This window comes from Lacerta agilis, chromosome 6 (genome assembly GCF_009819535.1).
Source record: "Lacerta agilis isolate rLacAgi1 chromosome 6, rLacAgi1.pri, whole genome shotgun sequence".
In the NCBI taxonomy this organism is placed as follows: domain Eukaryota; kingdom Metazoa; phylum Chordata; class Lepidosauria; order Squamata; family Lacertidae; genus Lacerta; species Lacerta agilis.
The window spans coordinates 14,330,398-14,352,349 of record NC_046317.1 but is presented as its reverse complement, the minus strand read 5'-3'; the positions used below and the strand labels follow the sequence as shown (position 1 = coordinate 14,352,349).

Here is a 21,952-nt window from a genome sequence, read left to right as displayed (position 1 = left end):
ATGGGTGGGATTTCGTGTGATGTAGTGGTTAAGAGCAGTAGATTCGTAATCTGGGGAACCGGGTTCGCGTCTCCGCTCCTCCGCTCCTCCTGCTGGGTGACCTTGGACTAGTAACACTTCTCTGAAGTCTCTCAGCCCCACTCACCTCACAGAGTGTTTGTTGTGGGGGAGGAAGGGAAAGGAGTATGTTAGCCGCTTTGCGACTCCTTCGGGTAGTGATAAAGCGGGATATCAAATCCAAACTCTTCTTCGTTTCTAAGCTCAGCTCCCTGAGCAAAATCACCAAAACCTTCCTTCCTGGGATGCTGTTTGGAATATGAATAGATTTAAGAATAGATTTGTGTTCTCACTTGCAGTGTTGGTCTCTGTGTGTTGCTGGACAAATCTGCCTTTTAAACCTTTTCCTAGCTGCATACTCCAAACAATCAAGCATGAAAAACAGCAAGACTAAATGTTTTCCCCTCCACAGTGATCACAGGTGGATACTTGCAAATTCCTTATCAAGCCTGTCTGTGTGCCTGCAATCAGGGAGTACCAGATTCACTGGACCCAGGGGCGTAGCAAGGTAAATTGGTACCCGGGGGCAAAAAAAAAATTGTCACTCCCCCGCCCAAGGCATGGGAAGGTCAGGTGGTACCCGGTGCGGAAAATTTCTTGTCAATTCCCCCCCATTGATTCCCCCCCTGCAAAAATGGTTTTACATTTTTTCATATTTTATTGCAAAGGAATAATAACAAGTAATAATAAAAAAACCTTTTATTTATATCCCACCCTCCCCGGCCAAAGTCGGGCTCAGGGTGGCTAACATCAGATACATAACATTGGTATAAAATCAAACAATAATTAAATCACCTCCTTAAAACATCTCAAAATCAAATTAAAGTCTAATTAGATGGCTTTCCACAGAGTTAGGGTTGGGAACGGTAAGTGTTCTCTGAACTGAAATTTCAGCCTTCATGACACAGGAAAACAGCCAAGTGAACAGCTATTTTGGTGGAGGAGGGTCAAGATATTAACTGATATGCATGAAATTTCATAGATAGCTATATACTCCCTAGTATAGTAAGATAAGACCTTCGGAGCAGGCATTTTCCCAAAAAAATAAATTCAAAAAAAATGTTCCTTGATAATTTGTCACCCCCTCCATTATGGAACACAGGGCGGACCACCGCCCCCCGCCCCCCTTGCTACGCCCCTGACTGGACCATATTCTTTTGGACTGCCCTTTGCACAGCAGACTCCACAAACAGATGCTGAGCAAGATATAGGACCTGCGACCCACGGTTCTGAGAGAAAGCCAAATGAGGTTCCTCCTAGTGGATAGGGCAAGGATGTTACTGCCCCCAGTGGTTTCCTTTTTAACCTCCATCTTACCCGAAAGGGTTCTTAATGAATCATCGCTCTAGACAGTGTGAAGCAGAACAATCGAGCACCTTGTGATCCTTGACAGCCTCACTCCTGTCCCTTTTAAATTTATCCTAGTGTTTTGAAATGTTTTAATTCGTAATGCCAATAAAGGTATTTGGATTTGTAACCTTTTCCTTTCCTCGCTGCCTTTAGCCATTTAGGTTTTATTTATTTTTGACTTGCTTTTGTTAGCCAGTGTGAGCTTTCTTTATTCTTTTTAGGTAAAGGCAGGAAGTAAATGCTTTAAATGAATAAGAAACATTTGAATTTGCTCTAAGCCATTGGTATTGGTGTTTGCCACAAGTCAAACTTTGCTGTTACACTTACGAAAACATGACATTTCTGTTCCTTCTACTAATGTTGCGGCAGAACAGCTAATCTTATTTTATCCGAAGTCCCTTTCAAGTTTGATTTGCTTACCTGACTGTTTCGCGGTGTATTCATACAAATCCTTGGCAAGTCCTATCCAGACAGATATATTGGCTTTACAAATTCCATGCTGGGTTATTAGGAAACAGGCTGGAAATAAAATTTCCAGTAATTAATTAGGGACAAATACAATTGAACAACGTGATTCTGTAACTGTTCTGGAATTGTGGCATCTGGTTAGTTTTTTACTGGTTTAAATCTGGTTGGAAATCTGAATACCAGAGCAGAATTTTGCTCCTGCGCCATTTCCTTAAAGATTTAATGCTATTTAATAATAGCAGATTTAATGCTATTTTTTTATATTTCCCTATGTTTCACAAAACACATGCGCTCGCACATTGTTAAAGCACTTCCCCACACTTCTGATGATGTCTCTATTGAAATCAATAGGCCGCATGAGAATGTTTTACTAATGTTTTCGTATGCTTTTTAGGATGGATGATGCTGAGGCCTGTTTCATTTTAAGTAGCCGCTGCGAAGTGGACCGAACTGCAGCAGTAAGTTTTTTTTCTTTTTTTTCTTTTTAATACACATTTGCTTCTTCTGCGACTTCATTATTTGTTACGAATACATGGGCAGAAATAAGGAAGATCAGTTAATGTGTGCCCAGTTGCAGCAGCTGGATTAAAAACCAGAGTTAAATATATATATATTAGGGCGAACAAGTCTCCACTTGATTTAATGGCGCATGCAGGTTGGGCCAGAAAGCGCATCATGGTCTTATCAAATCAACTTCGCGAGCCAGGTAACATGGAGAGAAAGGCAGACTCTCACCATTCCTGTTTCACATGAACATCACCCAGTTCAGACATTACCCACAGCAGTGTGGAAATTCAGTCCCTGTGATCTGGTCTTCCATGACTCTGATAATGTAGGGGTGAAGGTATCACATGACTCCTGCTGATGTCAGTGCCATGTTTCCCAGGAAATGGGCAATGCTTGCACAGGAAGGAACCATAGCAAAGACACTTTAGCATCTGACCATTGGGAAATGTCTCCTCTGGTGATGTATTACTTGGACCCTATGTAATTTTTGGACCCCCCCCCCCCTTTTTTTTACCTCCTCTATAACCAGTGCCTATGGGGAAGGGCCTTGTCGTGGCGGCACTGCTTGTACCAACGCTTCCCCCTTTTTACAGTCTCATATTCATCATGTATTTCATTTGTGAACCTAGGCCCAGCCAAGGATACTTCCATTGAATTTCAAACTCCTGCCTTTCCTACTGAAATAGTCAAAAAACCGTATCTTTATCTCCACTGCTCTTTGGATTCTTTCATTTATTATCACATTTTTGTATTGCATTAGATTGTCATAAGATGTACAGTTTTTGTTTCTTCAGCTTGTAAACCGCCTTGAGCATTGTAAGATAGAAAGACGGTATATAAATTAAAAAAATGATGATGATTTCACAAATGGCTGAGCTCATCGATTGACAGCCCAATGGCAAATGGAGGGCCAGCATTGCACCACACCACATCTATGTAGCCTATCCATTCCTCTCTCCACCTGAAAGACAATAAAAAAAAATTAGTGGGAACTTTATTGATACCATAGCACTGATACTGTTATGTACTGAGTTTGGATCATAGAACAATAGGCAGGTAGGAACCTGATTGGTCTGCAGGAGCCGCCCGATCCGGTTCCAGGAGGAAGTGAATCAGCAGCCTGATTGGCCTGCAGGAACAGTCCAATCAGGCTCCAGGAGGGGAGTTGAATCAGCCAATCACACAGGACCCATTGTGTAAATAATGTATATATAGCCAGAGGTTTGGGGGGGAAAGCACTCACTCACTGTTTACCATGAGGTGAAATAAAGAGCATGAAATCAACACTCGAACTCCGTGTATATTTCAGATACACAAGGAAGAAGGCATGCAGTCTGCCCTCCATTATATTGATGTGCTATCACTTGACCATCTGGTCCAACAATTTATTTATTTTTCATTTCCCCGGGCTTTTTATCATCTAGTGCAAGCTAGCTGTGCATTTTGTGTTTATTCAGTGCCCTGAGTTAGTGGCCGCTGTAGTTTAACTGCTGTTTTATCCATTTTATTATTGTTGGTTTTATATTTACTGTTCTTTTCTGTCATGACCTTCTTTTTTGCTGAGGGCAGCAGAAATCATTTTAACAGCATTACACCCTCTAGTATTTGAGACCAGACTAGTGTTTGGCTATCTGATGATACTGATAATCTGTATGAAGGGGCACAAGTAAGGAATTGCTGACATGGTTCCCAGGGGTGAAATGGCATCCCTTGAAGTCTTCCCCCAGTGCCCATACATCGCCCCCTAGATCATGAGGTGAAGAGGGCAGCTAATTTTGTCTCTTTGTAAAATTACTTAGTTTAAGGAGGAAGTTTGAAGGGTTATCCTCTTCCCGACTTCCTCTTTCAGCTCCATGCTTTTCAGGGCTTACATTCATTCTACTGACTTTCACACAGCTCCCTTGAAAATTGAAGTGTGTTATTCTTACCTCCAAGTCTTTCTCTTTTTTGGTGTGTGTTTCTGTTGGGTAGTGGGGATTATCCAGGGAACGGGGATCATATAGGTTTGGCTCCAATCAGGAATTATATCCAGAACAATCAAACATTGGAATGCCTTTCTCTGGAAGTGTGCAATTCTTACTCTAAAATGTCTGTTTTTCAAATGTAAGGGTAATGTCTGCCTCCAATTTTCACTTTTTTTGGGGGGGGGGAAGTGTGTTGGCTCTCAGAAGGCTTGAGAATTCAGTTCTCGGCCTTTACAACGTGACTTTCACGCTTACTGAATAGGGAACCGTATTTTCACATGGGATTAAGTAGCTGCGCCATGGAAAAACATAAATCTTAAACGATTTCTGAAAAATAGGAAGCAACATGCGGTTTCTGGCTGCTGCCCCTTTATTCACACTTAACATGAGTCATTATAAAAGAAAAGCTACTTATGTTACCTGCTTATTTAATCTATCTGCCATAAAAAGTGGTGAACAGATTGCACGAGCAGGGCATATGCTCCTAGAGATCATTTATTTACCAATCATGAAATAACAGCAGATGTAGCGATGGAACTTTAGGGATGGGGGAATCTGTTTTGCACCAGACCAGATCCTTTGCTTGTCTAGTCCAGCATTGTCCTGTCTCACCAGCAGTTGTTTTCCGAAGTCTCAAGGAAAGGAATTTCTCATGCCCCTGCTATCTGATTCTTCCAAATGGGAAAGTGTGAGCTATATTCCATCCCTTAGTATTAGACCAGGCATGTCCAACAGGCAGATCACTGGATGTCTGTGGCAGATCACAACTTTGACCCGAACCACCCCCAAAACAGGGCTTTTCTTCCTAAAGGGGGTAGATCACTACCAGTTTTTAACTCTGTGAGTAGATTGCAGTCTCTTTGGAATTGGCCACCCATGTGTTATACCAATTCACCTAATCGCATTTCCCTTCAGTGGTCATTGCAACCTACCCTATGCATACCTTCCAACACAATGTGGACACAATCCAGGAAGCCATCTTCCAGGTCCGCACGTTTGTCACGTTTGACCTGCGTGAGGTTGCAGCCCCACCAAAAAGCACTTTTCTTTCATGCATGGCACCCCAAAAGTGTGTTTTGGGGAGCTATGTCCCCCCCAAAGTGCAGCCTGAAATAGCCTGAAATAGCATGAGATTGCGGTGGCCATTTTGACCACTGTCCAGGGCAGTTGATGGGTATGCCCCATGAGAGCTTGGCTGTATGTATTTGCTCTGGCCTCACTGATACACACACACACACACAACCACTCTCATCATGTAATTGTGATAATGGCTTCACTGGTCTTGTAGGGAATGGTTTAAAAGTCAGGATATAAGTAAATGGTTTTGTTTTGTAGCCGACTGAGTCATACTTAGAATAGACACAATTGGATAATTAAATTAGTCAGGAATAACTTAAGTCCAGTGAGGCCAATAGATCTGTTCTTAGTTTAATGACACAATATGTATTAGAAATATTAGATCCTGTTACAGTGTATCAATTCATCTTTCTCTTACTAAAATATAAATATTTCTTTGTTACTTTTATAAGTTAGCACAGAATTCTGGTCAATGGGCTTTAACTTTTCAGACTCAACTTGGTCTATTTCTTTCTTAGTTGCAGTCTGTGTAGTGGGTATCACAGGGGGTGGGGGAGGAATCTAAAGAAAATGAGATGCCACATATTAATACCATCTTACATGAACCAGAAATTCTATATAGGCATTAAGAGCAAATATGTATTTGATTGGGATGCGGGTGGTGCTGTGGTCTAAACCACTGAGCCTAGGGCTTGCCGATTGGAAGGCCGGTGGTTCGAATCCCCGCGACAGGATGAGCTCCCGTTGCTCGGTCCCTGCTCCTGCCAACCTAGCAGTTCAAAAGCACGTCAAAGTGCAAGTAGATAAATAGGTACCGCTCCGGCGGGAAGGTAAACGGCGTTTCCGTGCGCTGCTCTGGTTTCGCCAGAAGCGGCTTAGTCATGCTGGCCACATGACCCGGAAAAACTTTCTGCGGACAAACGTCGGCTCCCTCAGCCAGTAAAGCGAGATGAGCGCCGCAACTCCAGAGTCGTTCGCTACTGGACTTAACTGTCAGGGGTCCTTTACCTTTTTATATATACATTTGATTAACTGGCATGAAGGTGCAATTGTTTAATACACAAGCACCATTGTGAACTGACATAAGACCTTTTCCAACTATGCTGTTTTATTTTACTTTTAGAACTGTGTGGGAAACATTATTCCTGCCACGAAACCCATCCTAAGGGTCAGGTGAGACTAAACCGTGAATCCTACAAACAGCTTGAGAAAGCCAAACTCTGACAAACCGTCAATCTTTCTCAAGCTGGGAATGACTTGCTGGTACAACCCTGAGAGTAAATACTGTAATATCAAAAGAAAACATGAGGGCAGCTCTAAAACATTACAGGGAAAATGAGTTTGTCACTTTCCAGAGGTGCTGAGTTCCATGATACATTGGAGGGGGGGGGGGGGTTCGCCACTGCGTGTGGTGTCACACATGCATCAGGAGGAGGCTATGAGGCTTGGGGAGGCCCACCACCATTGCAGGGAAGACAGGGGGTTCAGCCTTGTTCCTGCATACTTTGGGGGACTGAACCCAAAAGAGCTGGCTCCTATGATGCTTTCACACTGCTGATTGGGCCCTGGTCCTTAGATGTTTGTACATGTATGCATGTCTTTGCTTTACATCAGGCATCCCCAAACTCGGCCCTCCAGCTGTTTTGGGACTCCAATTCCCACCATTCCTGACCACTGGTCCTGTTAGCTAGGGATGATGGGAGTTGTAGTCCCAAAACAGCTGGAGGGCCAAGTTTGGGGGATGCCTGCTTTACATGCTTAGTGCATGTCCTTTTGACCTTTGCTACAGGAAGCACCAGCCAGAGCATCGTCAGTATGGATACAAATGTTTTTGCTATGTAAAGACTGGAGTTTCCCTGTGTATGTTGACAGGCTTATGATAAGGGCTGAACTGAGAATAAGTAAATACGATGAATAAGAGGGGCGCGGGTGGCGCTGTGGGTTAAACCACAGAGCCTAGGGCTAGCCGATCAGAAGGTCGGCGGTTCGAATCCGCGTGATGGGGTGAGCTCCCGTTGCTTGATCCCAGCTCCTGCCAACCTAGCAGTTCGAAAGCATGTCAAAGGGCAAGTAGATAAATAGCTACCGCTCCAGCGGGAAGGTAAACAGCGTTTCCATTCACTGCTCTGTTTCGCCAGAAGCGGCTTAGTCATGCTGGCCACATCACCCGGAAACTCTACACCGGCTCTCTCGGCCAATAAAGCGAGATGAGCGCCGCAACCCCAGAGTCGTCCGCGACTGGACCTAATGGTCAGGGGTCCCTTTACCATTTTAATTATGATGAATACCCATTGAATTGGGGACTTAAGATAGTACAGTGGTACCTCGAGTTACAAACACCTCGGGTTACAGACACTACAGGTTACAGACTCTGCTCACCTGGAAGTAGTACCTCGGGTTAAGAATTTTACCTCAGGATGAGAACAGAAATCGTGCGCCGGCGGCGCAGCGGCAGCAGGAGGCCCCATTAGCTAAAGTGGTACCTCAGGTTAAGAACGGTTTCAGGTTAAGAACGGACCTCTGGAACAAATTGAGTACGTAACCAGAGGTACCACTGTAATGGCTACCTTTTCTCGCTGACTACAGTGGGGTCAAAATACAAATCAGGTGTTCTGAATGCAACTCCTGCAGTTGTGTATACAGGGGAAAAAGCAGGGGGAAACAAGACTGAACAAGCACATAAATGTGTGAAAGCAGGCTGCAATAGGGAACCAGGCAGAGGGCCTTCTTGGTAGTGGTGCCCGCCCTGTGGAACGCCCTCCCATCAGATGTCAAGGAAGTAAACAACTATCTGCCTTTTAGAAGACATCTGAAGGCAGCCCTGTTTAGGGACATTTTAAATGTTTTATCGTGTTTTTAATATTCTGTTGGGAGCTGCCCAGAGTGGCTGGGAAAACTCAGCCAGATTTTTTTTTGGGGGGGGGGTATTAATAATAAATTATTATTAAATTATCAGTATTATCACTTTATACAAGATGTAGAAAGTATACAAATGCCATCTTCATGCATACAGCACAACTCGCAAGAGCAAGAAAGGTGTAGGAGGCCAGCACTTGTGCGTATCGGGCCCAACTCCCCAAGGTTTCCATGTGTGCTGATTTCACCCCTTCATTTTCAGTCTTTGCATGCTCAGCACAGAGGTCCAAAGACTAGACACACTGAAAAGCTTCCCTTGCCAACGAGAGCCCTGCATCATTCCATTTGTGAGGAGGGTCGTTCAGGCAGGCATGCTTAGAAGTCTCCTACTGATCTTTGCACTCAGTGCAGGAAAATTGGTGGCAGGGGCAGAGGAAGGGGCGGGGGGGCGAACCAGGTGTCATCACTGAGGGGGGTGACATTTGACGTGCCACCCGCCTGCGACTCCCAAGCCTACTCTGAGCTGTCGGGGGAAGGGGCAGAGCTTTGCCACCTTGCCGGTGGCCTTCCCCCCTTCCCCCTCCCCCCTTCATTTTTACAGCTCAGGGGAGGCTTGGGAGTCACAGGCAGGCAGTGCGCCATTGCCCCCCGCTCCGGGGCTGCTTCCTGGGGGAGGAGAGCCTCCCCTGAGCTGTCAAAAGGATGAGGGAAGGGAGGAAGGCTGCTGGCAAAGTGGCACGGCTCCCTCCCCCCCACCGCCCAGGAAGCAGCCCGACATGGGTGAATCACTCCACCCCCCATGGGTGGCTTGCCCCGCACCCCCCTGGGACGTTTGCCTTGCCTCCTGGGACACTCGCCCCACCCCCATGGCCCTGCCACAGGTGCACAGCATGTGCGCCGCTCCAGGTGCTGGAACAGCTAGCTCCACATCTGATTGGGGGTGGACCAGCACTGCCCAGGAACATTGGGGATGGAGCCAACACAGGCACACACTCTTGCCCTGGTACACATTCCTTACCCTCAAAAGTTCAGGCCAAATGCATTGGAAAAGCTAAAATTGGGGCAGGGACTTGGCAACAGCAGCATCCTCAACTCAGATTTAGTTTGCACCAAAGGAGATCAGAGGTGGGTGTCAACAGAAGGGCAGCCCTTACCAGGAACCCCAAACTGTGAAGTCCTCTCTCTCCCAGGCCTGCTTGCTCAATTCCAGGTATGGTGGCATTGACCAAGGAGAGCAAATTTGGAGACAAATTTGGTAGATTACCATTGAGTCTTCCGTCGGTGGTGCATGTTGCCAGATTGGATCTTTTGTCTGTCTTTCTATTAAGGGGTATTGAAGACGGTTCTCAGTGAATGTCTAATATAAGAATCATTTTTAAATACATCCAATGCCTTGGCTCTTAAGTATTTCACATTCCACACACACACACACACACACACACACACACACACACACACAGTGGGAGAATTTCCCTTTTTTAAAAAAAGAAAAAAGAAAATGTGTCACATTTCGAACATAAATGAAGTTGGGTTTTGTTCAAACTGTGTTAATATTCACGGGTGATTTTTAAGAAGTGGGAACAGATCATTTTATCAATATAAATGTGCAGATCATTTTACAGCCTTTGGAACAAATGTTATGGAGAGTACAGATGATTATGAAACACCCGGGGGGTACTGTAATTATTTTATTTATTTTATTTATTTCATTTTTCTCCATTTCTAGTTTCTCTGATCTATAGATATAGTTTTATACATACTGAGGTATTTGATTCGTAACTTCTCCAATAAGAAAATCAGTTAAAAAACAAACATTCTTTGGAAATGCTCAGGGAAAATAGGATAGCACGTTCCTTGCAAGTATATGTAGGTATTGAGTTATCTTATACCAATTCACATTCTTGGTTCATGTAACGTTCCTAGGTCTTGATAGGGCTTTTTTAGAACTTGCCAGAACTCAGATCTGGCACCTCTTAGGTGGGAACCATTGTCTTTATGAGAAAACAAGAGAGGCATCCGTGGTGAGTTATGGCACCTCTTTCTCTAGAAAAATAACACTGGGTCTTAGGGAAAGCCATTCTAAGCCTTATGTCAGGCATAGGCAAACTCAGCCCTCCAGATGTTTTCAGACTACAATTCCCATCATCCCTGACCACTGGTCCTGTTAGCTAGGGATGATGGGAGTTGTAGTCCCAAAACATCTGGAGGGCCGAGTTTACCTATGCCTGCCTTATGTGGAAAAAGTATGAAGTGTGAGGTGCTCTAGAAAGTTGGGATCTAGCATGTTGTTCTAAGAGCACAATATTTTGTGTAGGGTATGAATAATCCTGGGTTTAAATTCTACCAGATACGGTACATATTTTTGTGGAGATGTGGGGTGCAGAAGTAACCATAGCTCATCTGACGACATTTATTTTTTTAAAAAAAATTGCTCCCAGGCAATTGCTGACATCCTTCTGTCTTGAGAGACAGTCCCTTTTATGCACTGTTCTCCGTCTGAGATCTGGTTTCACTTCTTCTATGCTTTGTGAAGAAAAAAACCCACCTACCTAAGTTTTGGGGTTTGAGTTGCACCCGACATTGGGGGGCTGACATCACATGCATGATGAACTTTCTGTGAGTGTGACATGTGTGTGTTGCATGCGTGATGACTGTCACATTGGCAGAAGTAGCCCAGGCCTCCTCTGCCCCCTCAAGATTTTTTTGGGGGGGAGGCTAAGCTTCGCCCCAGTGGACATTTGGGGGTTGTAGAGGCCTCAGTCCCACAATTAACACACCTGTTGTCAATTTTTGTATGAGTGCTCTGTCCCTTCTTTTTTGCTACCACATCCTGACAACCGTTCTTTCCTGTGCACTGGAAATGCTGGCAGGAACTCTGGGACTTGGAGTGGATGTTGCTCTAACTATACATCCCAGAATTTCCTGTCCATGTGCACTCTTTCTCTTCCACTCTCCTCTTGTAGTAAACGGTCTGGATCACCTTTGCCTAGTTCCGTCCATCCTTCTGCTTCATCCAGCAAATCTCCAAAAACCTTACATTTAAATAGAAGGAAATAAGTTTGAATAAATATCCGCAAATGTGATCTATATTTCCACCCCTCGTGGCAATGGTTTTACAGCCCGCCAGCAATGTTAAATGAAGCAAGGGACTCAACATTTTTATATACTATTTACTGGTCCCTTAACTCAGTTACCTAATGTTCTTCAGGTAGAACCAGGGCATTGTGTTCTATTTTCTTCTATCACTGTGTTGTTGCCTCTGTTCCTGGAGTTGGTTAGTATTTTCCTTTTATTGAATGCACCGAGAATGTCATAACTAGCAAACTGCCCATCAAGCGCTTCTGAGTTTCCCTGAAGCAACTTTTTAATATATAGCATTGTGCTCAAGCAATGGACTTGCAATTATCACTGGAACATTCTTTATGAATGTACCTAGGGCACGTTGAGGAATATGTTGTGTCCTGGAGGTCGTGACTTTTGAATTGTGAGGGAGATGTCCCTCTCTGTCCCATACCCTGACTTACTGCTGCTTTTTTGAGTTCTGGATCAGGAAGGATTAATCATAGAATCATAGAGTTGGAAGAGACCACAAGGGCCATCCAGTCCAACCCCCTGCCAAGCAGGAAACACCATCAAAGCATTCCTGACAGATGGCTGTCAAGCCTCCGCGTAAAGACCTCCAAAGAAGGAGACTCCACCACACTCCTTGGTAGCAAATTCCACTGCCGAACAGCTCTCATTGTCAGGAAGTTCTTCCTAATGTTTAGGTGGAATCTTCTTTCTTGTAGTTTGAATCCATTGCCCCGTGTCCGCTTCTCTGGAGCAGCAGAAAACAACCTTTCACCCTCCTCTATATGACATCCTTTTATATATTTGAACATGGCTATCATATCACCCCTTAACCTTCTCTTCTCCAGGCTAAACATACCCATTATTCATAATGACCCATAATAACCCATAATGATTATTCACTTTCAAATCATTCTTAACTTAATAAATGAATAAATCTGAAAGGCTTTCCTGCCTTGGAAGCCATGCTAACATAACATATCATCACCAATCAAATAATTGTTGCAGAGCCTCAAATTCCTGGGTTTGGCACCCATTACATCACTATTTTACTTCTCTGTGAGAATCGACTTATTCTAATCCAACTGCAGTTTTTAGCACTGTTATTCGAAAGTATCTATGGTCCTGAATTTTTGACTGAGATTTTAATATGGGTACCAAACCAAAAAAGCCCTTCCTATCTGGCGATGCTCTTTTTTCTCTTTTTCTGACAACAGCAAGCTTATGATTATACAATCCATTTCATTCCTTAGCATCATTAGGTCTCAGAAATTACCCTCAATTGTACTTTTGAAAATGGAAAAAGGGGGAAAAACTGATATGGCGCTCCGATAATAACGTTTTAGATGTTAACAGCAATTCAAAAATGGAGCATTTTAATGTATTAGCACTGTTTGATTTGATTTGAGTCCTGTTGAGTCAAGCTCTTTCTATCTGCTAAGAGTAATTGATTGTAGAATTATGAAATGAAAGTGAAATATGCATAGATATATACACATGAAATTTCTTGGAAACCAGATGAATTTATTGGTCTTTTATGAGTAAATCCACCAACCCATGCTCATCCTTCTCAGGTTTGATTCAACATTAGTCCTACTTGGAACAGATCCATGAAATGAATGGACATGGCTAAAACACGTCCATTATTTTCAATGGGCCTATTCTGTATAATTTAATCAAACACAATCCATACACATTTAAGTGTGTGTATGTGTGTGTGTGTGTGTGTGTGTGTGTGTGTGATTTGTTATAACAATTTTGGTTGAAAATGCTTAACATTATGTTTTCTCGACATGGTAATTTAATAATTATATAGCCAACATAGCACTTCTGTCAAGTTAACCTCCATCGGCATGCCCAGTTATGCTTCTAACTTGAGCCCTGTTGGGACGCGGGTGGCGCTGTGGTCTAAACCACAGAGCCTAGGGCTTGCCGATTGGAAGGTCGGCAGTTCGAATCCCTGCGACGGCATGAGCTCCCGTTGTTCAGTCCCAGCTCCTGCCCACCTAGCAGTTTGAAAGCACGTCAAGTGCAAGTAGATAAATAGGTACCGCTCTAGCGGGAAGGTAAATGGCGTTTTTTGTGCTGCTGTGGTTTGCCAGAAGCGGCTTAGTCATGCTGGCCACACGACCCGGAAGCTGTCAAATGCCAGCTCCCTCAGCCTATAGTGTGAGATGAGCATGCGACCCCAGAGTCACCCATGATTGGACTTAATGGTCAGGGGTACCTTTACCTTTAACTTGTGCCCCAATCCCTCATCTAAATAATTGAGAACAATTTTTAGAGATTTTCTCCATCAAATTTTCTGATTTGTACAAATTTTCCTTCTAGACTTATATTAATGTCATCAGAACATGTGTTTTGTGTTTGTATGTGTTATACATAGGAGCGAAAATGATCCTATTGCATATTTCAACAGAGGCCAAGACTAGGTACAGCTGCTCATGCTTCTAATAGAATGGTATGCATGTAAATCTGATTTTAACACTTGTTAAGCATGGATTTCCAATCTCATAAAGAGAAAGGATGTTTAAGGGCAATCTCTAAGAGAACCCCTACGAATGCCCGGGATTATTGAGTTTTCTACTATATTTAAATAGCAAGAGCGGCATCACAATTTGTTATTTTTGAAGAAAACTCTCTCTTCCCAAAATGTTCATACACCACAGAAATGTTTCCTCAGATTACAAACATTGCCTCAGGATCACATCTGGTCACTGGCAGATGTGCAGAGATGAAAGGCCAAAATATTAATCTCCAATATATGGCAAATTGTTCGCTTTGTCCAATAAGGGTTTTCTTTAATTTTCTGTTTCTTTCTTGCCCTTTTAATATTGGATAGGATCTATTAAGAATAACAACTGAGGAGGATATTTCATATATGGATGGTGGAATTCTACATTAGCTACATTAGAGAATCAGTGGTTTTCCTCTATCATTGCAAGGAAACAATTATACTATGAAACTATGTCTGCCATCACGGGTGAGAGTCTGCTTGTAAGGTGATTGTGTAGCTGTCATGGACACCTACCAGGGATTCAATTTCAATGGTAGTATCCATAATAACACAATTATTTTATATTTAGAGCTGGTGTATCAGCAAATAGTGGAAACTCTACAAGCCAGCAGTTCTCCCAACTCAATATTTGCATCATCCAAACATTTCTAGGTGCCCTTACGTGAATCTGTATTGACTCAATCTCAGTCTCGCCCTTCCATTGCAGTGAGGGGATAGTAATCCTGTTTATTACTTTAATGGGTTCATGTAACAGTAATTGTTACATTACCTGCGGCTCTCTTGATGTTGCCAGACTACAACTCCCATAATCCCATACCATTGACTATACTGGCCAAGACTGATGGAAGTTGTAGTCCAACAACATCTGGAGGGTCACAAATTCCTCATTCTTACCATATGTCAATGCTAAACATTAGTAGCTGAGGGAAGTTGCAAGCCCAGGATACCTTGACCTGTTGCTTTGGAACCCCGAGTGAGCCAGAAAATATTCCTAAATCTTTATTTGGTCAACTGATTTATATTAAAATTATCCGAGAGAGAAGCCTGCGAGTCTCACTCACTTTGTGTTATTCTTGACAATAGCATCTACCTCTGATTTTTATTATAATTAGTTGTTGGTGTGACAGCCATGGGAATTCCTTTTTCGTTACACGAAATAAATAAAAGTATGAAATCTGGAGTGATAATTCCCAACATATATGATCCAACAAGAAGATTCTCTTTTTTTAAAAAATGACCCGTTAGTTCAACCAACGTGATAAATCCCATTATTATTATTATTATTTCCCATTTTGAGCTTTAGAAAACCCGTTTGTCTTACATGGCATCTTCTGTTTCATCCTAGGATCATCAGACTATTTTAAGAGCTTGGGCTGTCAAAGATTTTGCACCAAACTGTCCTCTGTATGTTCAGATACTGAAGCCTGAAAACAAGTTCCACATCAAATTTGCAGGTATGTCTGGGATTCTGGTGATAATACACTTTAGTAAGTAGAGATGGACATTTCAAGTCTGCCCACATCATTTTGACATGTGGTCATCCATAATTCCATTTTGTCCTGTTTATGCATTGGTATGTATTGGCGTTTCAGTTCATTTCAACAAGGTTTGCTCTCCTAATTTGGGCTTTTAACCATTTTTCTTTCCAGTCTGCTCTCTGTGTATTCATGCCCAGGACGGCCCTGCCCTCTGCCTGCCCCTCAAAGTCGGCACATCATGTGGGGCTGGGCCTTGGCAGTGGCAGCCTCTCCTCCTCCTCTCCCACTCTCTAGCAGCCACCACAAGCTGCCCAAGGGAGGAGACTGGCAGGTGCTGTCACCGTGCAGAGCACTGGCGGAGGAAGGGGTGTGTGGTGGGTGCGGGCCGCCCCAGGTGTCATCCCTGGGGGGGGGGGTTGACATTGCTGCCCTGTGCCCCTGGGACGCTTGCCACTCGCCCCACCCCTGTGGGCAGGTAGCCCCACCGCCCCCAGGTGCACAGCATGTGCACCGCTCCAGGTGCTGGAGCAGCTAGCTGTGCCTCTGTTGGAGAGGCAGCGGGATGCCCTCTTGCCACTGCTGTCAGCTCGGCACAGCAGCACTAGCAGGGGAAACAGGAACATTCTGAGATCCAATCAGAAGCCGGGATGGCTTTTGTCATTCCAGGACTGTCCCTGAAAAATTGGGGCACTTGGAGGGTATGTGGTAAGCCTGTGTCTGGATGAAACCATGTCAGGCTACAGGTGGGTGCTTACATGGCTGAGTGTTCTTATATACAAAAGTAAGCAGATAAATCTCTGCACAGAGAGAACTAAAACATCAGGTAGGCCAGTCCAGAACTCTTTCCCCTGGTGTGTGGGGAATTATTTTGTGTATTATCCCCTACTTGTTGTCTGCAGTAGAATAGCCCAGACATGGATTTACCACCTCGTGTACATCTTTCAGGGAAGTTTTATTGATTACTTCTTATGGAATGGATTTATTTACTATCCTTAAATATTGCCAGGGTAGTTTACAAATAAGTAACGTATATTCTCACTGGGGAACTACTGATAAAGCTTCCAAAGATCAGGTTTCAAGCATCTCAGTGTTACCCAAATAAATTTTGAAAGCCACCGTTCTGTTATTATTCCCAATAACCCTCTCTTTTCAAACTAAGAATTCTTTGGATATTTCTTGCAGGGAAGTTGTGCCAGCCCCAGAATAATGTTGGCTGTCCTTTCTGTTATGTATTGAAGTTCTCACCCTAGGCCACTAGGGGTGTGTGTATATAGTTCATTCTGCTGCAGTTTTCACTCAGGTCCGCATATGCAAAAGAAGGATTGTAAAGGACGTTCAGGGATTGGTTAACTGCGGAAAGTTGTTACTGTTGCTTTGTAGCTGAGTTCTATATAAGCAGGCTGCTGAGGCCTTCAGCTCAGATCTGTTCCAGCCTGAGAATAAACAAGAGCTGTTTGGAAATCACTGTGTCGTCTGCTGTGTCCACCCACGACTTAACACTTTCCTGCACTTTATCCAGGTCTATTTAGTAGTTTATTTAAAACAATATACCACTTAATATTTCAAATATTTTAAAGTGGGCTATGGTATCCTTCTATGCTGCAGCATAAATGCCCGCACACTGTTATTTATTCAAGATGAGAAAAAAGTGAAATAGCATTGTCATAAAGAGCTTGTGACTTTTGTGCCTCTGGTGTCTGGAACACTCAGCATCTCTCAGAAATATATGTGTCTAAGGGAAATATTTTGTTAAGCTGAGACACTATATTCTTACAAGGCACTTTGTCAAGCAAAGGAAATGGGGAAGGCTGGCTTTTTTCCAGGAACATGTGGTCCCTGCTGTGTACTCAGAGCCCGACAAGCACCCGCTGAGATTAATGAAGAGACTTTCACATTGGAATTAAGATGAAAGAATGCACAAAATTTAGGTAACTGATACTTAGGATCTTTTGTACACATGCTGTCTCTCAACTACCTCAAAGCTTCAAAAACGCTATGCTGAGTTTTGGTGGGAAGCGTAATTTTTTTAAAAAAGATGTTTGTGTACATATTATTTGATTCTTCACTCTTTGCAGCTAGTACTGTTTTAAAAAATTAAGCATCCGCTGAATGGTAGCTTTTGTACAGAATACAGAAGTTCCCAGAAGACCTACCTCTTCCAATAATGCTGGTCTATACCAGGGATGGGAAACCTGTGGCTCTGGGAATGTTGTTGGACTATCAGCCCCAACCAACACAGGCTGTGGTAAGGGCTGATGGAGATTGTGATCTGACAACATCTAGACTGCCTCAGGTTCCATGTCTCTGGTCTACACATTGCACTCAATATATGCAGTAATTGTTGGCGTTTCCTAAAATAGTGGCCCTAAAGATCCACCCCCCTTGCAAACCCGACTCCTATCAGTGTAGCTTGACATTTTCGGGACAGAACCCACAGAAAGCACTTTATTAATCCAAGGCAGGGAGAGAAAATGTGGTTCCCTCCAGATGTTTTGGACTACAGCTCCCATAAGACCCACCCAGCATGGCCAATGGTCATGGATGATGGGCACTGTATTACTACTACTAGTAGTAATTTATTTGCTTACGTACCTTTCAGCCTAAGGTCCCAGCCTAAACCACAGAGCTTCTTGAGCTTGCTGATGAGAAGGTTTGCGTTTTGAATCCCCATGACGGGGTGAGCTCCCGTTGCTCTGTCCCAGCTCCTGCCAACCTAGCAGTTCGGAAGCATGCAACTGCGAGTAGATAAATAGGTACTGCTGCGGTGGGAAGGTAAATGGTGTTTCCATGCACTCTGACTTCTGTCACGGTGTTGCGTTGTGCCAGAAGCGGTATAGTCATGCTGCCACATGACCCAGAAAGCTGTCTGTGGACAAATGCCCGCTCCCTCGCCTGAAAGCAAGATGGGTGCCGCACCCCATAGCCACTTTTGACTGAACTTAACTGTCCAAGGGTCCTTTACCTTACCTTTACAACATTAAAACAACTTCTAGGAGGCAGCACATAAATTGTATCAGAGTTGCACGTGCTTGCAAGTCCCCTGCCACCAAACAGTAAAATCCACGGGAGATATGGAGCTACAACTGAACATCTTGATGCATACCGGTAATTGTGGCATGACTTGAAGGCAATAATCTACAAGCAGACCAGAAGAGGGTCTTATTGAAGGACACTGACTGAATTATTTGGTTCAGAAGATTGAACCCAGGGCCAGACAAAGACATTCTGCCACTGTGGGCAAAACGCCACTGACTCCACTTCCATGATGCCCCCACTGCAGATCTATGGTTCCTTCCTGTCCCATCCCTCCTCCCACCATTGCGCATATGCTTCTGCCAGCCCTGCCACTGCAACACCATCCTCATCTGTGCCATCACAATGTAACAGCAGCAATGTGGATGCAGCAGTGAGGGCAAGGCAGGGGCAGTGGTTGGATCTGCCATCCAAGGCAAATAGCTTCATCTTGCCTCATTGATGGGCATACCCTGTTTGAAATATTTGAATCCTCTGGTTTTCTGTTTTATTCACTTCCATGTGTTTTCATGTGTTTTATATTGCTGAGGGTTTACGTTTTGTTTTGTTCAGAGATTTTTGAAATATTAAAAGGTAAAGGGACCCCTGAACATTAGGTCCAGTTGTGTCCGACTCTGGGGTTGTGGCGCTCATCTCGCTTTACTGGCCGAGGGAGCCAGCGTACAGCTTTTGGGTCATGTGGCCAGCATTACAAAGCTGGTTCTGGCGAACCAGAGCAGCACACAAAAATGCCGTTTACCTTCCCGCCGGAGCGATACCTATTTATCTACTTGCACTTTGACGTTCTTTCGAACTGCTAGGTGGGCAGGAGCTGGGACTGAGCAACAGGAGCTCACCCCGTCACGGGGATTCAAACCGCCGACCTTCTGATCAGCAAGCCCTAGGCTCTGTGGTTTAACCCACAGCACCACCCGCGTATTAAGCAGTTTATAAATATTAAGCAGTTTATAAATGCTAATAAACAAACAGCACAACTAAAACTCACAAGCATCAGGACAAACAGAACATCATGCATTTCAATGAAACCAGTTCACATTCTGAGGTTTGCAAGTACTTTGTTGTGCACAAAGTACTGAAAACAACAAAGGAATTTTCCAAAAAGTTTCCCTCCCCCCCCCTTTATTGTATTCTTCTTTTGGCATGTCTCCTGAAAATCCCTCTGCAGGATCTGTCCCTGTTTCTGCAGTGGAAACGTCTCAGCTTGATTTAACTGCATTGCAGCAAAGATGCGGTTTATGATGATTTTCAGAACCAAAAATTCTATGCTAATCGAAATAGTAACAATTTTTAATCATTGCATAACTTTGTAACAATAAATTTCATTTCAAGTGGCCACCTCTGGAGTATCATCAAATGAGTCTAAAATCATCTACCTGCACTAATAAGTAAATCAACTCTTCTTATACTGTGATTTGGGCAGTAGTTTAACATATCCATATCTGCTTGATGAATATATCTGTGAAGGCATAAACACCTCCTGGGATTTTGTTCGTTTAGCTTCAGGTTACTTTCTGTTCCAAAATATCACTTAGTTGGCTTCCCCTCCATGTAAGCAACCCTAATCCTGTAATTGGGCACTTACAAAGCAAGAAAACCAGGTGGCAGTGATTATCATATTTACACAGTGCTTTGCCTAAGTGATGTGTAATCACATGTGCTATCATCATGTACCAGCCCGGTTGGGAAAAATGTAGAATACCAAACAAACAGTAGTTACTAAAAGTTCATTCTGTTCAGCCCTTTCCTCTGCCATACAGAAGGATCCACACGGCACTCAAATGCGCTAGAAAACTTCTATGCATTTACAGCAGGCATAGGCAAACTCGGCCCTCCAGATGTTTTGGGACTACAACTCCCATCATCCCTGACCACTGGCCCTGTTAGCTAGGGATGATGGGAGTTGTAGTCCCAAAACATCTGGAGGGCCGAGTTTGCCTATGTCTGATTTACAGTATACCCATTTTTCTGTGCTATGCCCAGCAGTGTTTTACAATGAGACAATCCTTTCTATCTTTCTTCCATACTAGCAAAACTAGCATACTTCCTCCCATCTGCATCTCCTACCTGGGTGTCTAAACACTTAATTTGCTGAACTGGCCCAGCAGTTAAGTACAGAAGTGAAAAGAGCTAAAAAATTTCCATTACAGAATTGCATCCCTCTTTGTGGCTCATTAAATGCACTAAATTGCAGTAGGAGGTTCTTTTTGGGGTTTTTTTTGGCTCATATTATTCTCCTCGTTACATTTTCCCAATGTTCCCTTTGTTCAGAAATCTCATGCAATTACCAGTCAAGAGTAACTGGACGTCGCCTTCAGTGAGCAGCTCTATCTCTGACAATTTGGGTAAAATAACACGTTGGATTGTCATAGCTTGGTCAAATGGTGCAATGAAGCAAGTGTGGCCAAAACTGCACGTAAATACACAAACGGGGCAGTCAGATATTGGGTTCCATCTTCTCTATGATGCCTAATTCAATTCATTTGTTGATCTGACATCACTGAGTGATGGAGCTGAATAAATGAATATGAAAATGAAAATGCTCAGGGCAATGGTAAGGTGCCTTGAATGATGCGGAAGAAGAGGGAGTAGCAATGCCAGACCGCATTATAGGTTGTTATTGTTGTTTTGTAATGCATAGGTACTCCCTCACTGAGAATAAAGGACTTTAGATTCCCTGAAATTGAATTGTGTGATATATATAGAGAGAGAGGGGGAGAGAGAGAGAGGGAGAGAGAGGATATTCAGGCCTTAGTTGGACGTATTGCACATCAAGGGCTGCAATTGCATTCTGTTCCTGATGGTACAAATTGATTCATTTCTTGTCCCTTCAGATTGCTAAAATAATAATAATAATAATAATAATAATAATAATAATAATAATGGTGATGATGATGATGATGATGATGATGATAGGGCCCCCAATCCTATAACATCACCCCTTTTTACAGATGATTTTCTTCTTTGGCAAAAGAAGTTGCTTGAGAATTTCTTTAGATTGTCTGTGGCAGAAGGATTTTGACCTGACCTTACTGTTTGTTGCAAGGTGGCCGAGGATGGTGGATGAACTTTTCTTTTCTGTAAACATCTCTGCAGTCTCCCCCATTGCCCACACTTCCTGATCTGAAAAAGCCCCATGAGACAGATCGTAAAAACTGTGTTTAGTACCGCTTACGTGTTGTTATGCCTGCAAATCAATGCCAACTTAATTAAGCAAAAATACAACAGGATTGTGATACGTGCTGCAACAATGAACTGGTTAATACGTATTGCTAAGCCAAGCTATGGTTTAGTAGAAACAAGCCAGATCACAGTCACTTTGCTCCTCCTTCGTTCTTCCTCCTGCACTGCTGTGAGCTAAACCATGCTTTGGCTTATCATGCAATCCAAGCTGAGGCTCATGCATACCCTCCAACATTTCTCTGATGAAAATAGGGATGCCCTATTCAATAATAATAATAATAATAATAATAATAATAATAATAATAATAATAATAATAATTTTATTTATACCCTGCTCATCTGATTAGGTTGCCCCAGCCACTCTGGGCAGCTTCCAACATCTATAAAAATACAGT

General features: G+C 43.4%; 1 protein-coding gene across 1 annotated transcript in view; it reads left to right on the top strand.

The window, feature by feature from the left end:
- KCNT2 (potassium sodium-activated channel subfamily T member 2) overlaps positions 1-21,952 on the top strand; it is a 222,524-nt gene that overhangs the window by 132,795 nt on the left and 67,777 nt on the right. Inside the window, 2 exon segments of the mRNA XM_033151401.1 lie at positions 2,270-2,333; positions 15,212-15,320. Coding sequence (XP_033007292.1) covers positions 2,270-2,333; positions 15,212-15,320 — 173 coding nt within the window.